At 39.2% G+C, this 19378-nt stretch overlaps 1 protein-coding gene across 5 annotated transcripts in view; it reads right to left on the reverse strand.

Moving 5' to 3' along the window:
* The window catches only part of KLF12 (KLF transcription factor 12), a 632776-nt gene that overhangs the window by 76300 nt on the left and 537098 nt on the right, over positions 1-19378 (reverse strand). For all 5 annotated transcript variants that reach the window (XM_032151017.2, XM_032151016.2, XM_032151015.2 and 2 more), the window contains one exon: positions 5352-5414. In XM_032151017.2, the coding sequence (XP_032006908.1) occupies positions 5352-5414 (63 nt within the window). The remainder of the gene's footprint in view (positions 1-5351; positions 5415-19378) is intronic.

Genomic DNA, 19378 nt, shown 5'->3' on the forward strand with positions numbered 1-19378 from the left:
CTCCACACAGGTGGACAACTGCCACGTCATGGAAAGACTACTGGATAGGCACGCAGAGGCCTGGATGAACAGGCACAGGGAGGCTTGGATTTATGCCTAGGTTTGGTATGTATCGTTTTTGTCCGGGGGCCTCCATTTGTAAGGTAAAGAGGTTGAACTGCACTTGATGACGCTTGCATTTCCTTTATAGCCTTGAAGTTGGTGATTTGGAAATGCTCTGTCCCTCCTCAAAAGACTGTTCTACATTAGATTTCTGAGAGATTTCCAGTATCAACAACTTCAGTGCCTTCCTCTGTTAAGGAAAAAGGGTTAAGCAAGAAAGAATGTTCTCATTTTTAGGACAAAACTCTCCGAGTTATATCCCTCAAAAAGATTCCATGAAGTCATGTCTAACATTTGCAACTGTATGAATATAAATATTTAAGTTCACTGTAGCACCATACATCCACACTAAAACATTAAAGTATGAAAAGGATCTTCCTGCCCTCCACAAAAATTTGTGACACAGAACTTTTTCACACCCAAATGTGAAAAATGATTCACACCCAGAATGCATCATAATTTGCATAGAGACTTCATTAACACTGGAGCCTTTTTGTGTATATAGCTACATAAAATCTTAGGCACATTAGTAATAAATAAATAATAATAGAGACTGGTAGTGGCAGCATCCAATTGGTTAGAAAAACTACAAAATTACTTCTATTTTACTAATGACAATTCCTACATATATAGTTTTTTCAGAGAGTCTCGCTCTGTTGCCCAGGCTGGAATGAGGTGGCACAATCATACCTCACTGTAGCCTTGAATTCCTGGGCTCAAGGCTCCTGCCTCAGCCTCCTGAGTAGCTAGGACTACAGGCGCATACCATCACACTTGGCTAATTTTAAAAAGCAAATAAAAAATAGTGAGCTGGAGTCTCACTATGTTGCCCAGCTGGTCTTAAACTCCTGGGCTCAGGCGATTCTTTAGCTTCAGCTTCCCAAAGTGCTGGGGTCACAGGTGCTCTGAGCCACCACCCTTGGCCAATGATTACTATTAATAATGCTTTATTTCCTATGTTATCATATAAATAGCCCATAAAGTTTGTATTATGTGACTCCCACTACCACTGTTACATAACAGCCCTTGATACATGTTTTAGGTACACAGCACAAACACTACCACCACCATTATCAAGCAACGACACATGCCCAAGTCCTTTAAAACCTTAAAAATGGAGCAGGATGGAGTGAGAAGTGGAGAGGAAAAAAGAAAGTGAAAATCTCAAGATGGAGCATATATAAATGTGCACGTCTTTAGAATACGAACATGGATTCTGGAGATTTCTGGAGCCTTAAGTCAACTTCAATAATTGGTTCACAGATATTTCCCACTAACCACCACCCTGTCCTATGCCAGCCTACACAGACACACCAAAATGTAGCTTACAGATTTCTGTTATATCTTTAGGAATAAAACAGCTGAATATGACCCGGAAACAGCTGCTCTCCTGTGGGTTTGATATTAGGATATAATCATCTCAATTAAAAAGATCTGCCAAGAAGAAAAGTTTATCTTCACATTCAACTCTCTAATAAGAAGTTTTCCACATTTGCCACAAACGCAGAAAAATAGTGTTTTTCTGGCATTATTGTATGCAAGAAAGAGTAGCAAATATTCTAAAAATGGTTTATAACGTGAAGGGTAGTAGAATATGCCACTTCAAAATTTGCCACTTTGGCATAAGAATTATTATGAGCTACAGGCAACGAAAAAGGAGGAGACACAAGAAAAAGTCTCTGCTCTCCCTCTTTCTACCAGGAAGGGCAAGGCAATTCTTAATCACTGGAGACAACTCTCCTATATCAACACAGAGATGGCATCAGAGGAATCTGCACAACACATCTTACTATCCCTTATTTCCCATTAGTTTCTCCTGTATATTTACCTTCCTACAATTGTACCCCCTAGAAGCCCAAAATCCTTTTCATCTTTTTCACTTCTCTAAAAAACTGTGTGTTTTGTTGTTGTTGTTGTTGTTGTTGTTGTTAAGATGCTCTAAAAGTCCAAGCTCTAACCACCTCTCTGGGTTACTCATGCCCATGTGTGTATGTAAATACACATGTTAATAAACTTCTGCTCATTTTTCTTTGTTAATCTGTCTTTTGTCAGTCTAATTTACAGGGCCGCAGCCAATAAACCTAAGATAGGTAGAAGGAAAAGAGGTTTTTACTTCCCTATCACAGTCACTGGAGAAAGGAAGGCATGCTCACTTCCATTTAGGGACAAGGGTGAAGGTAAAGAGGAGCGGTCTGATGAAATAGAGAATGAAACCCCAAAGGCTTCATCAATCTTCAAATCAGTAAATATTCCTAGTGCGTGGTGGTACTGAGGGGACAAACTTTCTGATGAACAGAGTTTATGTCTGGCCTGGCTTGCTACCTTTAATTAATTCAATACTAAATGAGTTGTACAATGATCTGGTATTTGTTATTGGGGTGCTAATATACCTGCAAGAAGTTCTTATTGCCATTCTTTAATCCCTTGGAGTTAGCAGACAGTTATAGCAAGCCTGGCTCCACTCCAACATATGCTGTTGGACCTCTTAGGCCCTGGCGCTGTCATCTCCTCCCTGGGTATGTACAATATTACCACACTTTCAATTCCAGTGGATTTTGTTTGCCTTATACAGATATTCTTTTTCTTCAGCTCCAGAGGAAATGTTCCCAGATGAATTAGGCCAGTGGATGCTGCCTCTCGTAACAATATTATGCAAAGAAAAATGCTAGTTAAAAGTTTAAACTATCTTAACTCAATAATAAACACTGGTTTGGGAACTCAACAACAGCCATAGGCTTTCCCACACTGATTTTCATACCTTACCTATACATACCTTAATAGTGTTAAGTTGGAGGCTTTTCTTCTTTTCCTGAATTTTAATTACTTATTTGATGAACACAATTTTTTAATTGATTGGGGTATTTGCTAAGTGATTCACAAAAATCACTGTTCCTAATTCTCAAATATAGTGTTTGCGGGTTGAACCCAAGCCAGAGCCAAGCTAGTGTTGAACTTGACATCTAATCCTACAAATTACCCAGTTGATAGATGGGGGACAGCAACTATCACTTTCCCTTCCTCTTCACTGCCAGCGTGAGTCTTTAAACTTTCTGAATTTTCAGGGCCAATATTTCACAAAGAAATAGTAAGTGTTTATCACTTTAGTAGAAGTACAGGCTGGGTGATTCATGGGGCTTCTTCCCAGCCAGGTGATGTATTTCCATATACTAGACTCACAGTATTTACCTAAGGAAGATTCAAGGTAGTATATATCATAGAAATCTTAGCTAGCTCATGACCAAATAACATACGCGTATTAAATCCATGTATGCTCCTACTAGAGTCAATTTGGAAATATCTCCAGGTCTTTCTATGCGTGCATCAATCTATAAAGGAAACACTAGCTCAACTCTGCTTTTCTTACTAATTCTAGGTCTTTGCTCAAAAGCTTTCTTCTTTGGGATGGATTTTCTGACAGCCTTGTTCCTTCCTTTATATTTCACCCCCTCCCGAGTATGAACTCTCAAATTAGTCTTAAATAAAGCTGCTAACTTCTCCTTCTAAACATTATATTATATATAATACATATAATATAATATATCTCCTTAGAGCATTACCCACATTGTATATTATGTGCTTGTATGGTATTGTATATGTGTCTGTGTACGTGACATTACACACACATCTGCCCTGCAAGACAGGTAGGCCCTTGAGGATAGAAACCATGTTTTATTTATCTTTCTAATCTAGTACTTCTTACAGTGCCTGGGACTGTAAATAAATGTTGTTGAATAAATAAAAGTTGAATTTTCTCAAGGCTAGTAGTAAACATCACTTTTGTTTTTCATGGATTACATCTCTGGAGATACAAGTGGTTTATACTTACTAAACAAATAACATGCTATGAATTATGCAGGAACATCATTACTTCAATACTTCAGAGAGGAAAAGTCAAGAAAAGAAACTCTGTTATTTCCTCCATGTTTTACATTTAGCCATTGAGAACCAAGTTATGGAAACTGGATCTGATACCTGACAACTCTGTACTCTACCCATTAGCTTGTGGCGTGTGATAAGTCAAGAACAGACCCGATTTGTCCCTTTCCTTTCACATAATGATCATCATATTATTACTCCCTTAGCTTTTTAGGCCGGACAGGGGATAATATGCTTTAGCAATGGTAAGAGACCAGGAAGGATGCCCTGGCTCTGAGGCAAGGTGTAAGCAAATAACTGTATCCTCTGTGCCCCATTTCCCCCTCTGTGAAACAGAAAAGTACAATATTTAACAACATCACCAAGCTATTGCGAGAATTAATTAGATTTAGTGGGGGAAGGGAGGTGAGATGAGTAGGCATGATTCAAATTCAAAGCGTCATTATTTTGTGCCTAAAAATAATCTTGATTTAGGAATAAAATTAATTTGGAAGCTCAATCTTTGGTAATCATCTTCCCATACTTAAAAAAAGGCATAGTTTTAATCAAAATCTCATTCTAACTATAATTCAATGAAGTAAAATGGAATTTCCATTCATCTTTGAAGTAATACAGCCATGGTTCATTTTTTTCTTTTTTTAGTTTTTCTTTTTTCTTTTTCTTAATAATACATTATGTGTTAAAAGGTTAACTTTGTGGAATGGAGTAATATAAACAAAAATAGATATTGAGCCTACTTTTTTTGTTGTTTCACATGAAATATTTGTGAAACACTTTAAATCGCTTCTCTAAAGAATCGATAATCTATGTTTTCTGGTTGAAATAACTTTTCAGGTTGTTTCTGCAAAATTCCATCTATATTTTTGTTCAAGAACTCATCAGTTAAAGAAGATCTTAGTACTCCCCAAATCAAAAAAAAAAAAAAATCCTGGATATTTAAGGCTACGGGGAAGGAAAAAAAAAAATCACTGAGTTCGTTGTAATCCCCAAAACTAATGTAACAGATTCATTAACTGTGGAAATCTTCATGAGAAGTTGAAGTTGGTATCTGAGAAATATCTGGGTCTATATATCTTAGAAAAAAAGGAAAACATTCTTTAAAATAGGTAAGAGTTTATAATCTTAGGAACTTAGATCATATCTGTTAAAAAAGAAGTTACACTCAGGGTTTTTGGTGAATGAAGAGTTTGGGCTGGAAAGGAACTCCATCAATATTTATTTCAAACTGTCCAGAGGAAAGGAAGACCACATAGTCCAGTTAGCAGGAATGTACTCTGTATAGAGAAGTAGGACTAATTCTCTTAATTTTAACATAAGCCCTATTAAAGTTTCCCGTAAGACCTACAAATACTCATATTAGACTGTATACTCACCAAGGAAACTTTTGATTATTCATTCGATTTCCCCGGACCCTTGATACTGGGGACGGATGTACCCTATAGACAGAAGAGAAGAATCCAGTCATTGAAAAAGCATATTCCCAATTGCAAATTTAAAAAAAGGCATGTTTTATAAATAATTTCTTTTAGAATTGCTTAATACGAAATCCCCAGAACTTGATCCCCTCTTAGTAAATGATGCAATTAAATTCCTATGCCTGCAAATCTGTGGTCCTTTTTTCCTTCTTAACCACTCTCAAGACAACAGGTCTGTCATAATGTTCACTCTGAAGACTCCCAGAAGCAGGACTGATGCATTCATTCAGTCCAACAAAAGTGACTGAATATCTAACCCTTGCTAGGTACAAGGGTGGGTAAAAGTTATCTAAGGTATGGTGCCTGCGTTCAGTGAGCCCTCTTTGTACCTGTTCCCATGAGGGTGGGCACAAAGAGGCGTCTAAGTGCCCCCTCCTTCATTCTACCACATTTAAAACTCTAGGAAGCAAACAACGTTATCCAAATGTGCTGTGACAGAATCTGCGGGCACAGGGAAGGAAGGAAGGGTGAACAGGTACTCCCAGGAGGAGTACATTCTGGAAGTGATGCGCTACACTGGACTTTGAAGAAAGTAAAGCCAATTCAAAATTTTAGCCAGATAAAGGAGAAGTGAAGAATATATTGCTTTCCAAGCTTCCAGGATTGGACTCATCCACTGGAAATAGCTTAAAGCTTCCGGGAACTGCTGTTATCTTCCAATCAAAGCCTAGCTAGTAAACCTCCGCCTCTTTATGGGTCACTAACTGGCAAAACAATACGCCCTACTTCCGGCTGCCAGCTTCCTGTTATGGTCTATCTTTAGCCAGGATTTGTGAGATCCAAGCAGTCTTAGCTTATATTACCTTCACCCTTTATGCTTCATACATTGCTCTTATTTACAAGAAAAAAATGGGGATATAAAACTGGTCTTAAAGTCCAGTTAGAACCAAGGTTTGTAAGAAAGCCAGTTCTCTGTAGTTGTTTAGTAAGTGAAAATCATTCCAAAACAGATAATGCAGTTGCAGCCCCGCCTAAGGGCCAACTGCAGTCTTTCCCTAAACCCAGAGCCAGACTGCACTTTGCACTCGGAAGGCTTATTTCTTCCAACATCCCTTATTAACATTCTTTTCCTCACAGCGCTTCTCAATGGCTGCTGCAGCTGAGCTGCTCAGCACAGATTTTCTGCTCGGCATGGGGGAGGGGGTGTTAATTATGCAGAAAGATGGAGAGAGGCCAGACAGCCCCTCTGGTGAACTGTCTCATTCAAGCACGGCCCACTTCCTGCTGTTTTGCAGCTACAAGGATCACCTGTTGGTCTTGGCGTCCAGCCAAACTGGGGCCTAGTGGAAATGACAGACTCAGCTAGAAATGAAAGCCAGTTCATAATCCAGTATCCTAAATTGGACAAAGAGGGGGAAAATGCAATGAAAGTACATAAAAATTATACAAAAGGTAGCAAGCGTAATTTTTTTCCTCTTTTATTCTTTTACTTTTTTACTCTCTGTCTGCTTGAAATAGAATCCTTAAAATGGATATTTGAGCCAAAAAAGTTCTCCCCAGTTAAAGCCCCCTGACCTAAGAGGAAGTGCAGGAAATTATCCTGAACTTTCCCTATACCCTCACTGGGGTATCAGAATCCTAACTATTTAAATAAAGTTTAATCAGCCCCAAACACTCACAGTTCTTTAATTTGTCCTCTATCCTTTACATGTTTGCTTTTTATATTGTCCCCTCCTTAACCCTAGGAGTACAAAGAAACTGTTTCATCATGAAAATTCCACTGTGTGAAGTTTAATGACAGAAGTATTCTCTTATTGATGCTGCTTATTGCATATATTAGTGAAGAAAAAGAGGGTCTGTTTAATCCATAATTACAACATTCTCTAGGTATTTGTATCTTTTAGGAAAATGTCACTGATCCATCGATCAAATACTACAAATGGAGAATTTCTATAATGGTTTAGCAGTCTCAGGAAAAGAATTCCTCAGGAAAGTCTTTGGAAAAGAAGTCCTGATTGGGTGTATATGAACAAATAATTATAAGGTTTCCTAAATTAAAAAGGTAAATCAACGAAGCTTTATTTCTGTCCTCAAAGGGAATAAGTACACTGATAACTTGGCACATACTTCATCTGATAAAGTAGACCATAAGCCTTGCACTTCACCAACTCCCTAAATTTTATTTCTTCAAAAGGATATGGCATGTTTTTTTGAGCTCAGTCTTTAAACTGTGACACTTTTTGCCATCTTCTTCTGCCTTCTTTCCACATATAGAAGCCAGGCAGGTAGCAACGTCAAAACCTCTGTAGGAGAAACCACCACCTAATCTGCATGTCATGCATTATTCATGACCTCCTGATTCTTGCACCTGCATCTAGGCAGGAAGCTTGCGGGGAATGTTCATTATTCTTCCCTTAGCCTCACACAGGCTCGATTACTGCTGAGCCACTTTGTTCTGTAACTAAGGGTTTCAGGCCTTAGTACTAACTGCTGGATGTGGAAAGAAAAAACACCACGCTGAAGAAAAGGGCAATCTTGGTTGTTGTGTAACATGTATTGAATGTGCTCTTCTGAGACTGACAGTTTGTCAGGTGGAAATGCTCACATTTGGTGATTTACATTACATAGAAAACAGGGAAGCTATACCATTAGGGCCATGTGTACCAATTGTTCTATTTATATACACTTACTCATCTGGAGCAGAGAGCATGTTTATAATTTTACCCAGTGCAGAGCTTAATTTAGCTTTCTTGCTAAGCATATGAGAACTTTTTAGATGACTCAATACAAAAATGGCTCTTTCTTCTTTGGGTATAAGCACCAAAGAACCTGACTCTCAAAACCTTGCATCTTAATGACAACCATTTATAGTTAATCAAGAGAATACCATCACTCTGGTTTTCAATGTTTTCATAAACCTACCTGAATGGCACCCCCTGGTGACTGGAGGTGGGATGCAACACCTTGATCCCCAACACAAATCATCAGCCACTCATGAATTGCTGGGGAAGGATACTGGTCCCACTTTACTATCTGCACCACAGAAAAGCTGTGATAACTTAATGCAATCTTATCATCCCAAGTGGAATTAGGATGAAGTGGTTAAGAGTGAAAATTGTGTGACCAGCCTGCCTGACTGAATCCCAGCTTCACCGTTTACCAACGGTGTCATCTTTGGGCAAGTTACTTAACCTCTGTGCCTCAGTTTCCTCATCTGGGCAAATGGAGGTAATAATGGTGCCTATTACCTAGGGCTGCGAGGTTTAAATCAGTTAACAGCTATAAAATCTTTAGAACAGTGCTCAGTACTTAGGAAGCAGTCAGTACATGTTAGCTATTATCACTAGCAGTGCTGATTAGACATGAAAAGATAAGAAGTCAGAGGATACAGTTGACTATCCAGGTAATCCCAGGGGATTAAGATTACAAATCTGCTCTACAGAGCCTGCAGTCTTACCTACTATGCTTATACAACTTTACTAAAGGCGAGAAAACAAACCAAGAAATAAACATGGACAGAATAATACAAACCAAAAACTATGGCTTACTCTCAGGCAGCTCATTTTTCTGTTCTTTATTAGAAGATCTACCTTCTGTGTACTAAATTGCATAGTATTTAAGTTATGACCCATTCAAGAACAGTCATGGCAATGCAAATTTGCACCCATTTACAGAGCCCTTACTATTTGCATGGTATCATGCTAAATAATTAAGACATATTATCTTAATTTATCCTCATGTCATTACTGTCCACATTTTATCTTTGAGAAAATAGGCTTAGAAGATTAGGTAACTTGCTGGGGTCACATAGGTAGTAAAGAGAAGAGTCAGGATTTACACACACGTATGTCTGACCTGTCTGACCTGAGCAGGATGATGCAAGATTATCATCTGATACTTATATATATTCCCTCCAGCCAGCCCAGAGGATGTAATAAGATGAATTAGCACCAGGGTCTTAAATAGGAAATTTTCCATGTATTTAAGCCCAATCGAACATTTTATAATATAAGTAGATATAAAGTGGAAGTAATGGTTTTCTTGGACTAAATATGAAGCATGTGGGTACTTACAAGAAGTACAGTCATAATAATATATTTTATCTCTTTAATTGTTTATGAATGTTCCTTGTTATATTAGCATTGCTATTTAAATACATAATGTACAACACATGTACATTTTAGAGGGCAGAAATTAATTCTAGCTATATCCATGCTTCCTCACATTCCATTTTCTCTAGAATCCAGTGTAGTTGGTATCCACACCCCTCTGATGAAACTGCCCTCATCACAGCCATCAACAGTCTCCATGTTTTCAAATCTAATGGTGAATTCTCAGTCCTTGACTTCTCAGCAGCAACTGACATAAATTATCACTCCATCCTTGAAAAGCTTTTTTACTCAGCAGCCAAGACATTCTTCTGGCATTCCTCCTTTCTTTCTCCTTTGCTTGAACCTCCTCCTCTCATTCTTTCAAACTCTAAATGTCGGCACGGGCTAGTTGTCACTTTTCTACGACCTTTCCTCTCCACTATTTAAACTCACTCTGTAGCTAAAAGAGGCTGCAACAGAGCTACCTTCATGACCTTCCCACCCACATCATCATGACTCCCAAGTGTCTACCTCCAGCCTTAGATCTTCTCCGAAAACCAGACCCAGGTTTCTTAATATCAACCTTTCTCTGAAAAAAACAAACAAACAAAAGATGTTCCTTCCGGTATCTTCTCAATTTCAAAAATGGCGGAATTATTCACTCAGTTGCTCAGGTCAAAAACCTTAGAATAACATGTGAATCCACTTGTGCTCACACCCCAAAAGATATAGAGGCTGTTTCGTACTGAGAAGAATGAGAATAAATGATTATTCCACAGACCAATGAAATCTTTCTTGTAGGACATTACTCATCTAGCAAGACTAGATATTTTATACCAAGATTATAAGAAATTATTATGTACAAATATGTTCTTTTTCTAAAACCATTTAGGTTATATAATCATTAACTTATATTTTAATTAGGTTAATGATTAAATGATTATCTATATATTTGTGCAAAGCATTAAACATAATACATACTTTAACAACTCAGTTTACTACATTTGCTGAAGACAAGATTAACCTACAAATAATTCCACAATTACTAGATATCAGAATTTTCCTATGCAGAATTATATAAAAGATAGTTTAAAAATAATTCTTGGTATTGCTTTCTTTTTACACTCAGTTGTACTGAATACAAGTTCTCCTGATTATTTAGGTTACTCTAGATGTTATTTTAATATAAATATACTACCCATGACCAAATAAAAATATGAGTGTGACTAGTGTTTAAATTCAGTGGGCCCTTTTTATTCTCAGGTTTTCCTCAGGCCAGTGATTAAATGACTATTAGAAATGCCATATATTAGGCCGGGCGCGGTGGCTCACGCTTGTAATCCCAGCACTTTGGGAGGCCGAGGCGGGCGGATCACGAGGTCAGGAGATCGAGACCACGGTGAGACCCCGTCTCTACTAAAAATACAAAAAAAAATTAGCCGGGCGTGGTGGCTTGAGAGGTGAGGCAGGGAATTGAACCGGAGGGGTTGCAGTGACCGAGTCGCCATGCTCCAGCCTGGGTGACAGAGGAGTTTGTCTCAAAAAAAAAAAAAAAAAAAAAAAAAATGCCATATATTTTTAAAGGGTTCTCCACCTGCCTTTAAACTAAAATTTCTCTCATGAAAAGCCATTTATGTCACTTTTAGAAAAGTGGGTGAATTAATTTTATACAATTAATATGTAATTTGAGATGGAGTCTTCCTCTGTCACCCAGGCTACAGTACAGTGGAGCCATCTTGGCTCACTGAAATCTCTGCCTCCCTGGCTCAAGCAATTCTCCTGCCTCAGCCTCCTGAGTAGCTGGGATTACAGGCATGCACCACCTGTAATGGCTAATTTTTGTATTTTTAGTAGAGATGGGGTTTCACCATGTTGGCCAGGATGGTCTCAAACTCCTGAACTCAAATGATCCTCCTGCCTCAGCGTCCCAAGGTGCTGGGATTATAGGCGTGAACCACCATGCCCAGCAAATATGTGAACATTTTTTTTAACTGTTTACTCTAACTCTTACTCTAATGCCACAGACACTGAAAGAGTCTGTGTTAAACTGTGTTAAAAATATAACATTTTGAAGGAAACATTTATTTCTGATATACACCAACAGAATGAGGAATTCTAAAAAGAGCATTTGGTGTTGCAATTATAATGTATTAATTAATCCTGGCCCTATCTCCCACCATCCCCACTTGCTCTCTCTGGGACAGTGACACTAGATGTTCTCCTCTCCCCCTGCTAAGCTGATTACCTGATGCTCAACTGTAAGATGCCCTCCCTAACCTCCAGGTCTTGGTGAACTTGCTCTTAGTTCTCATGGCACGGGGTACTCAGCATGGGTTAACTCAAGATTATATTTGTTAGTATGTTTAGTTTATTTAACCCGTCTCTCCAACTAGACAGCATATTCCAGGGGACAAGGGAACATTTCTCTTTTTGCTCATTGTCATATCTCTAGTACCTGGTACTAAAGTAGACACTCAATAGCTGTTGTATGATTGGCCTGATTTTCCTACTACAACTTCCAGGATGGATGCAATGACCATGTCTGTCTAATAAACTATTGCATCCTCAGAGCTTAGCATAATACATTGTTCACATATAATAAACATGTGGCATAGATGCATAAACATTTGTTAAACAATGAGTATAGAAAAATATAAATATGTTTTAGGTTTAGAAATTTGAGCAATCTCAGTGAATTACTTACTGAAAACCTCCAGAGCACCTAAAGCATCAGTAATTGAACATTATTAATTCAATCCAACAAACTTCACTCAACAGTTACTATGTACGAGGTCTTGCATTGTGAGCAAAATAGGATCCCTGCCCTCAAGCAGCTTACAGTCCAGTTGAGATACACAGGTAGTAACTATTACAAAATAGGATAGGAAAATTAGAAGAGATTTCAAATTTCATAAAAGTAAAAACAGAATGAATTCAAACTGTGAAATACCAGAGAAGGTTTCCAGGAGGAAGAGACTTTTAGGCTAGGACAAAAAGAATAGGTATAATTTTCAGAGGCAAAATTGAACAATGGTAGGAAAGCACTCCAAGAAGAGAAGCTAAGTTACTCATCTAAGTATGAAGGTGAATTCAGGGTATGAAGTGAATAATATGGCATGGCCAGAGGGGAAAGATTCTTGGAAGTATTTGAGGGAGATAAGCTTGATGTTAAGATGGGATTAAGATGCACATATCAATACATAAATGTCTAAGGAGTCAGGAACTGGGTCACAGAGCTGTGCAGCCATATCAGCCTTTCTTCTATTGCTCAGAGCCATATATACAACCTGTCTATCTTTTACTTAACCAACATTTATTGTACACCTATTACTTACTCATTAATTCAAATATTAATTGAATCTCTACTGTGCCAGGCACTGTTCTAAGTTCTCAAGTGTGATCCAGGCTCCTATGTGCTATGAAGCGTGTGAGGGGAGGGGATGCTACAAGGATTCAAACGCAGTTCCTGACTTGAAGAAGCCAGCACTGCAAGGTGAGCTTAGACAAATAATTGACTATGATGGTGTCATGTGATAAACAGCTGCAGGGGCAGATAAACGGCCATGGGGCATCTGAATTAAGCTTTGGAATAAACATGGGAGTTTCCATAGGACAATGAATGAGGTACACTTTAAAGGATACATTTCTCAGATGTGGAAAAGGAAAGGGGAATTCTGGAGATATGAAAAAGCACCAAAGGGTGGGAATGTGTCCAACAGCAAGACCACAAAATGGTGCAGACAACTAGAGGAAAAGGTTTAGCGAGCCTGGAGGGCCAGGAGATTACAGGTGTTGGGTGTTGTGGTAAATAGTTAACTCAAACAGAATTAAAGGACAGCCACCAAAGGATTTGAAGATTGGAACTGGCACAATCAGATTCGTATACCAGAAAAACCACCTTGGCAGCAGTATAGAGGGTGGTCTGAGGGGGATGCAAGGCACAGGTGGCCATGGGAGGACACCTGCAATAATGTCACAAAGCAGGATTCAGATGGACACAGCAGGAATGACATTGGGTCGAGGGAGGAGTGAGAAGAGGATGGATACAGATTAGGTGTATCTGCAGGATCTGGTCTAAGTATATGTGAGGTGTGGGTAAGCGAGGCAGAAGTAAGGTAACAATTTTTGGATGACATCCAGGGTTCTGATGTGGGTAATCAAAGAAGCCAATATAGGGAATGAAGGAGGAGGATCATGTTTCTGGGTTAAAAAAGAATACAAGTTTTTAACTGTCAGATGCACACACACATCTGGGGTTCAGTAGAGAATTCTGAGAAGAGCTAGAGACCTGAGTATCCTCAGCATGTAATTCATAGGTGAGCCCTGAGCTTCATGGAGGCAGAATTTAAGTGAGAAGACCACCAGACCAGGGCCAGGACCCCAGGGAACAGGACATCTTCTTGATTGACTTTAAACCTCTCTTCCCACTCATTCAGAGAATACCAGGGATCTCACTGGATGGAAGGTTGGAGTTTCATGACTCAGTTCAGGCTTATAGGATCTCATGACCAACGTCAGGACAGAAAAGACAGTGTCTCCACCCTTTCTTCGATGTCAGAAAGGCAAAAAACAATCTGCTTTTCCTTCAGTGTTGCTTTGAGCAGTCATTAACACCAATATTAATTCTGTTAAACAACCCAGAAACCCAGGAGTTACCCTGGTCTGAACTCTTTCCATATCCACAAACAGGGATGGCTATGACACTATGTCCATTCTATCTGTGTTCCATCTCCACAGTTGACCACCTATTTTAACCCATTCCTCTTTTTTACCACCTCTCCTAATCCCTTGGCTGCACTATAGCATAGTGATATTTTTCAGCTCCACTGTCCCTTTAATGGCTTTCCATTGCTTTTGAAGTTGACCCAAATCTCAACATGGCCTGAATGCCTATCAGCCAGCCACCCACCTCTCCAAGCTTCATGATGCTACAACATCCCCTTCTGTTTTCTGTTTCTTGCTCTCAGCTCAGTGTCTGTGCACATGCTGGTCCTTTTATTCAGAGCCCCCCTTACCAGCCCCACCTAGTTTACTCCTACCCCTTCCTCAGCTCTGCAGTTCAAATGTCACTTCTCTCTCTCCAACTCACCAAACCGGATCATGTCTCCATCTTACAGATTCTCATCATTCCCTGCATTGCCCTTCATAGCACTTATAAGGCTTGTAATTATATGGGGAGTGATTATTTGATAAAAAGTAAGAACTATTTCTCCCTAGCTCACCACTTTATGCCTAGTACCAGGCCGTATGTCCAATACAAAGTAGGCACACGTTACATACTGCTCTATAAATAAAAAGAGATGATGAGAACTCACAGTAGTAGTCTTATTTTTCCCAAAGATGTGTTGCTGCAATAATCTGGAAAAATAAATAAGTCAATATATGTGTGTGTATACATATACAAACTATATATATACACATACACACACACACACATATATAGATTATACATTAAAAAGATAAAGTACAAAATGTAAGAGAAGGTGACTGAAAAATGATGTACCTTAAAGAAAAGCTTTGGCCCTACAGGAGATGTGGGTTCTTTGGACCTGCATCGGCCCACACCTGAAACCATCCCAAGCCAGAATCCCAGGGCAGATCCATCCGTCACTTCCTCACCACCACAGAAATTACTGGACACAGTGGGAAAACTGGTGAAATCCAAATGAGGTCAGTAGTTTTGTTAATTGTTCGACCAACGATAATTTATTGGCTTGAATAATTACACTATGAGGATGTAAGATATTAACATTAGAAAAATTGGGTGAAAGGTGTATGTGAACTCTCTATAATAATTTTGCAACTTTTACCGTCTAAAGTTATTTCAAAATAAAATAATTTCCAAGTGCCAGGGCTTTGCTGGGATAATAATATAAGCAATACAGATCTATTAGAAATTATTTTTTGTTTTATTTTGTGATATAGTTTTTCATTCAATAGTTATTATCAATAACAATCTATACATGTTTACAAATATAAAGTATATGTGTGTGTGTCTGTGTGTGCATATATATGTACCTTCTCTCTCATTTTTTTTTTTTTTAAGATGGAGTCTTGCTCTGTAGCCCAGGCTAGAGTACAATGGCACAATCTCAGCTCACTGCAACCTCTGCCTCCTGGGTTCAGGTGATTCTCCTGCCTCAGCCTCCTGAGTAGCTGGGAGTACAGGTATGTGCCACCATGCCCAGCTAATTTTTGTATTTTTAGTAGAGAAAGGCTTTCGCCATGTTGGCCAGGCTGGCCTCAACTCCTGACCTTAGGTGATCCACCCACCTCGGCCTCCCAAAGTGTTAGGATTACAGGCATGAGCCACTGTGCCCGGCCTATCACTCTTTCTTCAAAGTAAAAACTGATTAATTCCACCTTTATTTTCATGGTTTTTTGCATGAACTGAGTACAGAATTACTAATAAATGGAATGCTGAAGAGTGGTAGAAAGAAAAGAGTAAAAGAAAAAGAGATGAAGGCATTTTCAAAGGTTGATAAAATAATGCTATGGTAAGTTTTGGGGAAATTTAGATTATGTGTACAGAGAAATACAACCTATATCATGGAACTGACATTTATCTAGGTTATACAGATCCCAAATTTTGCTTTGACCTGAGATATCCTGATAATTGCTTCGATTTTCCACTTTCCTTTTTATGGATATAAATATATTATTTTTCAGTGTTCAGTAAATGGTACACTAAGGTTCTAGTTCTTTATTACAGGAACTGAACTACTTTATTTAGTTGTTAGTGTGGACTGAGTTGGAGACATTTCATGAACTGGCAGACATTCTGATTGGTAGTTACGCTATTAGTCCCACTGGTAACACCATTTATTTGGTGAGCTCTGTTGAGAAAAAGTAATAAGTAGTCGAGGAATTACTTCAAATGCCTTTGCTATCTCTGCATTAATTTTGAGATGCCTCATTTAGGCTATAAAAAGAGGCAAAGTTAAAGTATGTAATATAGACATTTTGTCACCTCAAATTGGACCTATTACAATTTAGCATTCTCTCAAGAAGGTGTTATAGCTCACTAAGCTGTACCATTTTTCCTCTGAATAGGACAAAATTTTACATCATTTGGTTCACAGGCATAACGAAAATGGCATAAACTAGATTGTAAAGATGATAAGCCATCTCTAAGGAAAAAATGTAGCTTACACTTCACTTCCAATAAAATTTCAAATGCTAGAAAACTTTCAATCTATAAATTAAATGTGACTATTATTATTATTTTAAATAATGTCTTAAAAAGAAATGGATTTATGTAGGTGTGTGTGTATTTAAGTATCAATTTGTTTTTCTTTAAGTGGACACCAAATAAATCAAAAGGAATGGTATCCAAGAGATGGATTCAGTACTGAATCACAGAGCGGCCTGATCCGTAAAGAGCTGTAGTAGCAGTTTCCTCACTGCCAATACTGACAGCCAAGAAGCTTGGAGAACTTCAAGGCAAAGAAGCCAGGACCTGACCTACCAGCTTATACAGAGACACTTTATTTCAGGACTTGACATCTGAGTGTAAGAGCTGCCAAACACATAAATCAGTACCCACAAGGCTAAAAGTACTTGTGGAGATTGGCAAGAAGCTTATGAAGTATCACATGCCAGCCCACCAATAGGATTGGACAAATAGCAATGCACCCACCATAAAAGCACTTTCAAAATGCACCAGGACTCTCACATTTGATCAACATCATTTATAGTAGTCACATTCAAATTCACTATTCTCCCCTCTGCCCCACTTCCAGCCACTGGTATTTGGTTTCCACTGCTTCATGTAGGACAAGCCAAAGAGGGTACAGAGTTTACCCTGCAGAAACACATATTGGTTATTACTATATTAACAAAATAGCCAAATTAAAGCACATCTGGTTGTTATTTTGGTTATTTTTGATATGAATCACTACATCATTGTTCTGGTTGCTTATGAAGCACTCTACCATTGTGATTGAAAAAAAATATACATGAACAGGAAGGAACAGATTAAAATGGATTAGGCATTCCTACATTAAATGCACCTGCCAATCAATTTAGGTAATACTAAAGAAAACTAAAATATAGCCTCTGATCTTAAAAAAAAGACAACAGTCCAATTGGGGAAGTATACAATAGTTTCAGAAAGGTTAAACAACAACAATATATGATTAAGAACACCCAATTCTGCAAATAGAAGAAGAGTTGGAAGGCAGCAGATAACTAAACAGTAAAGAAATCATGGAAATATGATTACTTCAAGAGGTCAGAGGAGAGAAAAACTCCTTCCAGCAAATGGTGTGAGATTTGTGCTGGGTCTCCTAAGATACAACTTTTGTGCAGGCGTGGAGAGGCAGCCAGGTATGAGTGAAGAAAGACGTACATGCAAAAAGGAAGAGGGGACGATTGGTTGAGCGCATGACTACCTTAGTGGGAAGAAGGAGTTCATGCTAAGGGGGTACATCCCAGAAGGTACAATGCCCTTGATGATGCAATCGATGTTTCGAGATTTTTCTCTCTTGAAAGTGGAAGATTTCGCTTCAGATGAATAATGTACAAGATAGTGTCATATAAGAATTCAGTGGCGGCTGGGCATGGTGGTGCACGCCTGTAATCCCAGAACTTTGGGAGGCCGAAGTGGGCGGATCACTTGGGGTTGGGAGTTCAAGACCAGCCTGACCAACATGGAGAAACCCTGTCTCTACTAAAAATACAAAATTAGCTGGGCGTGGTGGCACATGCCAGTAATCCCAGCTACACGGGAGGCTGAGGCAGGAGAATTGCTTGAACCTGGTAGGCAGAGGTTGCGGTGAGCCAAGATTGCGCCATTGCACTCTAGCCTGGGCAACAAGAATGAAACTCCGTTTCAAAAAAAAAAAAAGAAAAAAATAATTCAATGGCAATGGGTGTGCAAATGGACTAGAAATGAAAAAGACTAATATCTAGGTAATCTTTCCCTTCCTCCTCTTTCCCTCCCTTACTGTCTTTTTTTTTAAAGAAAACAGAAGGCTGGGCACGATGGTTCACACATATAATCCCAGCACCTTGGGAGGCCGAGGCGGGCAGATCACCTGAGATCAGGAGTTCAACACCAGCCTGGCCAACATGGTGAAATGCCATCTCTACCAAAAATACAAAACAATCAGCTGGGCATGGTGGTGCATGCCTGTAATCCCAGCTACTTGGGAGGCTGAGGCAGGAGAATCGCTTGAACTCGGGAGGCAGAGGTTTCAGTGAGCTGAGATCATGTCACTGCACTCCAGCCTGGGTGACAAGAGGGAAACTCTGTCTCAAAAAAGAAAAGAAAAGAAAACAAAAGCCATAATTTTGTATGTTAAGTCAAGGGAACCAATGGAAAAGGAGCTCCTGAAAATGCCTGAGGGAAAAACTGAGTGACACAGAATAGGCATGACAGTGTTCCACGACACTTGGCAGTTACACAAAAATGTTTTCTTAAAGCAACAGCTTCCATGAACTTTGTACTGTGCTAAGAGTTTCTTTTTTGTTTTTCTTGAGACAGAGTCTCCCTCTTTATGACTCCAGTCATAGAGGCTGGAGTGCAGTGGTGCAATCACGGCTCTGCAGCCTTGACCTCTTAGACTCAAGCAACCCCTCTGCCTCAGTCTCCTGAGTAGCTGGGACTACAAGCGCCTGCCACCACGCCCCGCTAGTTATTTTTTGTAGAGATGAGGTGAGGTCTCCCCGGGTTGCCTAGGCTAGTCTTGAACACCTGGGCTCAAGTGGTCTGCCTGTCTCGGCCTCCCAAAGTGCTGGGATTACAAGCCTGAGCCACCGCGCCTAGCCTGTGCTGAGTTTCACTAGAGAGCCTCACCAAACAACAGCCTGTCATGCAGGTATTATTCTCACTCTGCAAACGAGAAAGGCAAGCTTAGAGAGGTTATGTACCTAACCCAAGGTCACATACCA

This window comes from Hylobates moloch, unplaced genomic scaffold, assembly GCF_009828535.3.
Source record: "Hylobates moloch isolate HMO894 unplaced genomic scaffold, HMol_V3 SCAFFOLD_4, whole genome shotgun sequence".
NCBI lineage: Eukaryota > Metazoa > Chordata > Mammalia > Primates > Hylobatidae > Hylobates > Hylobates moloch.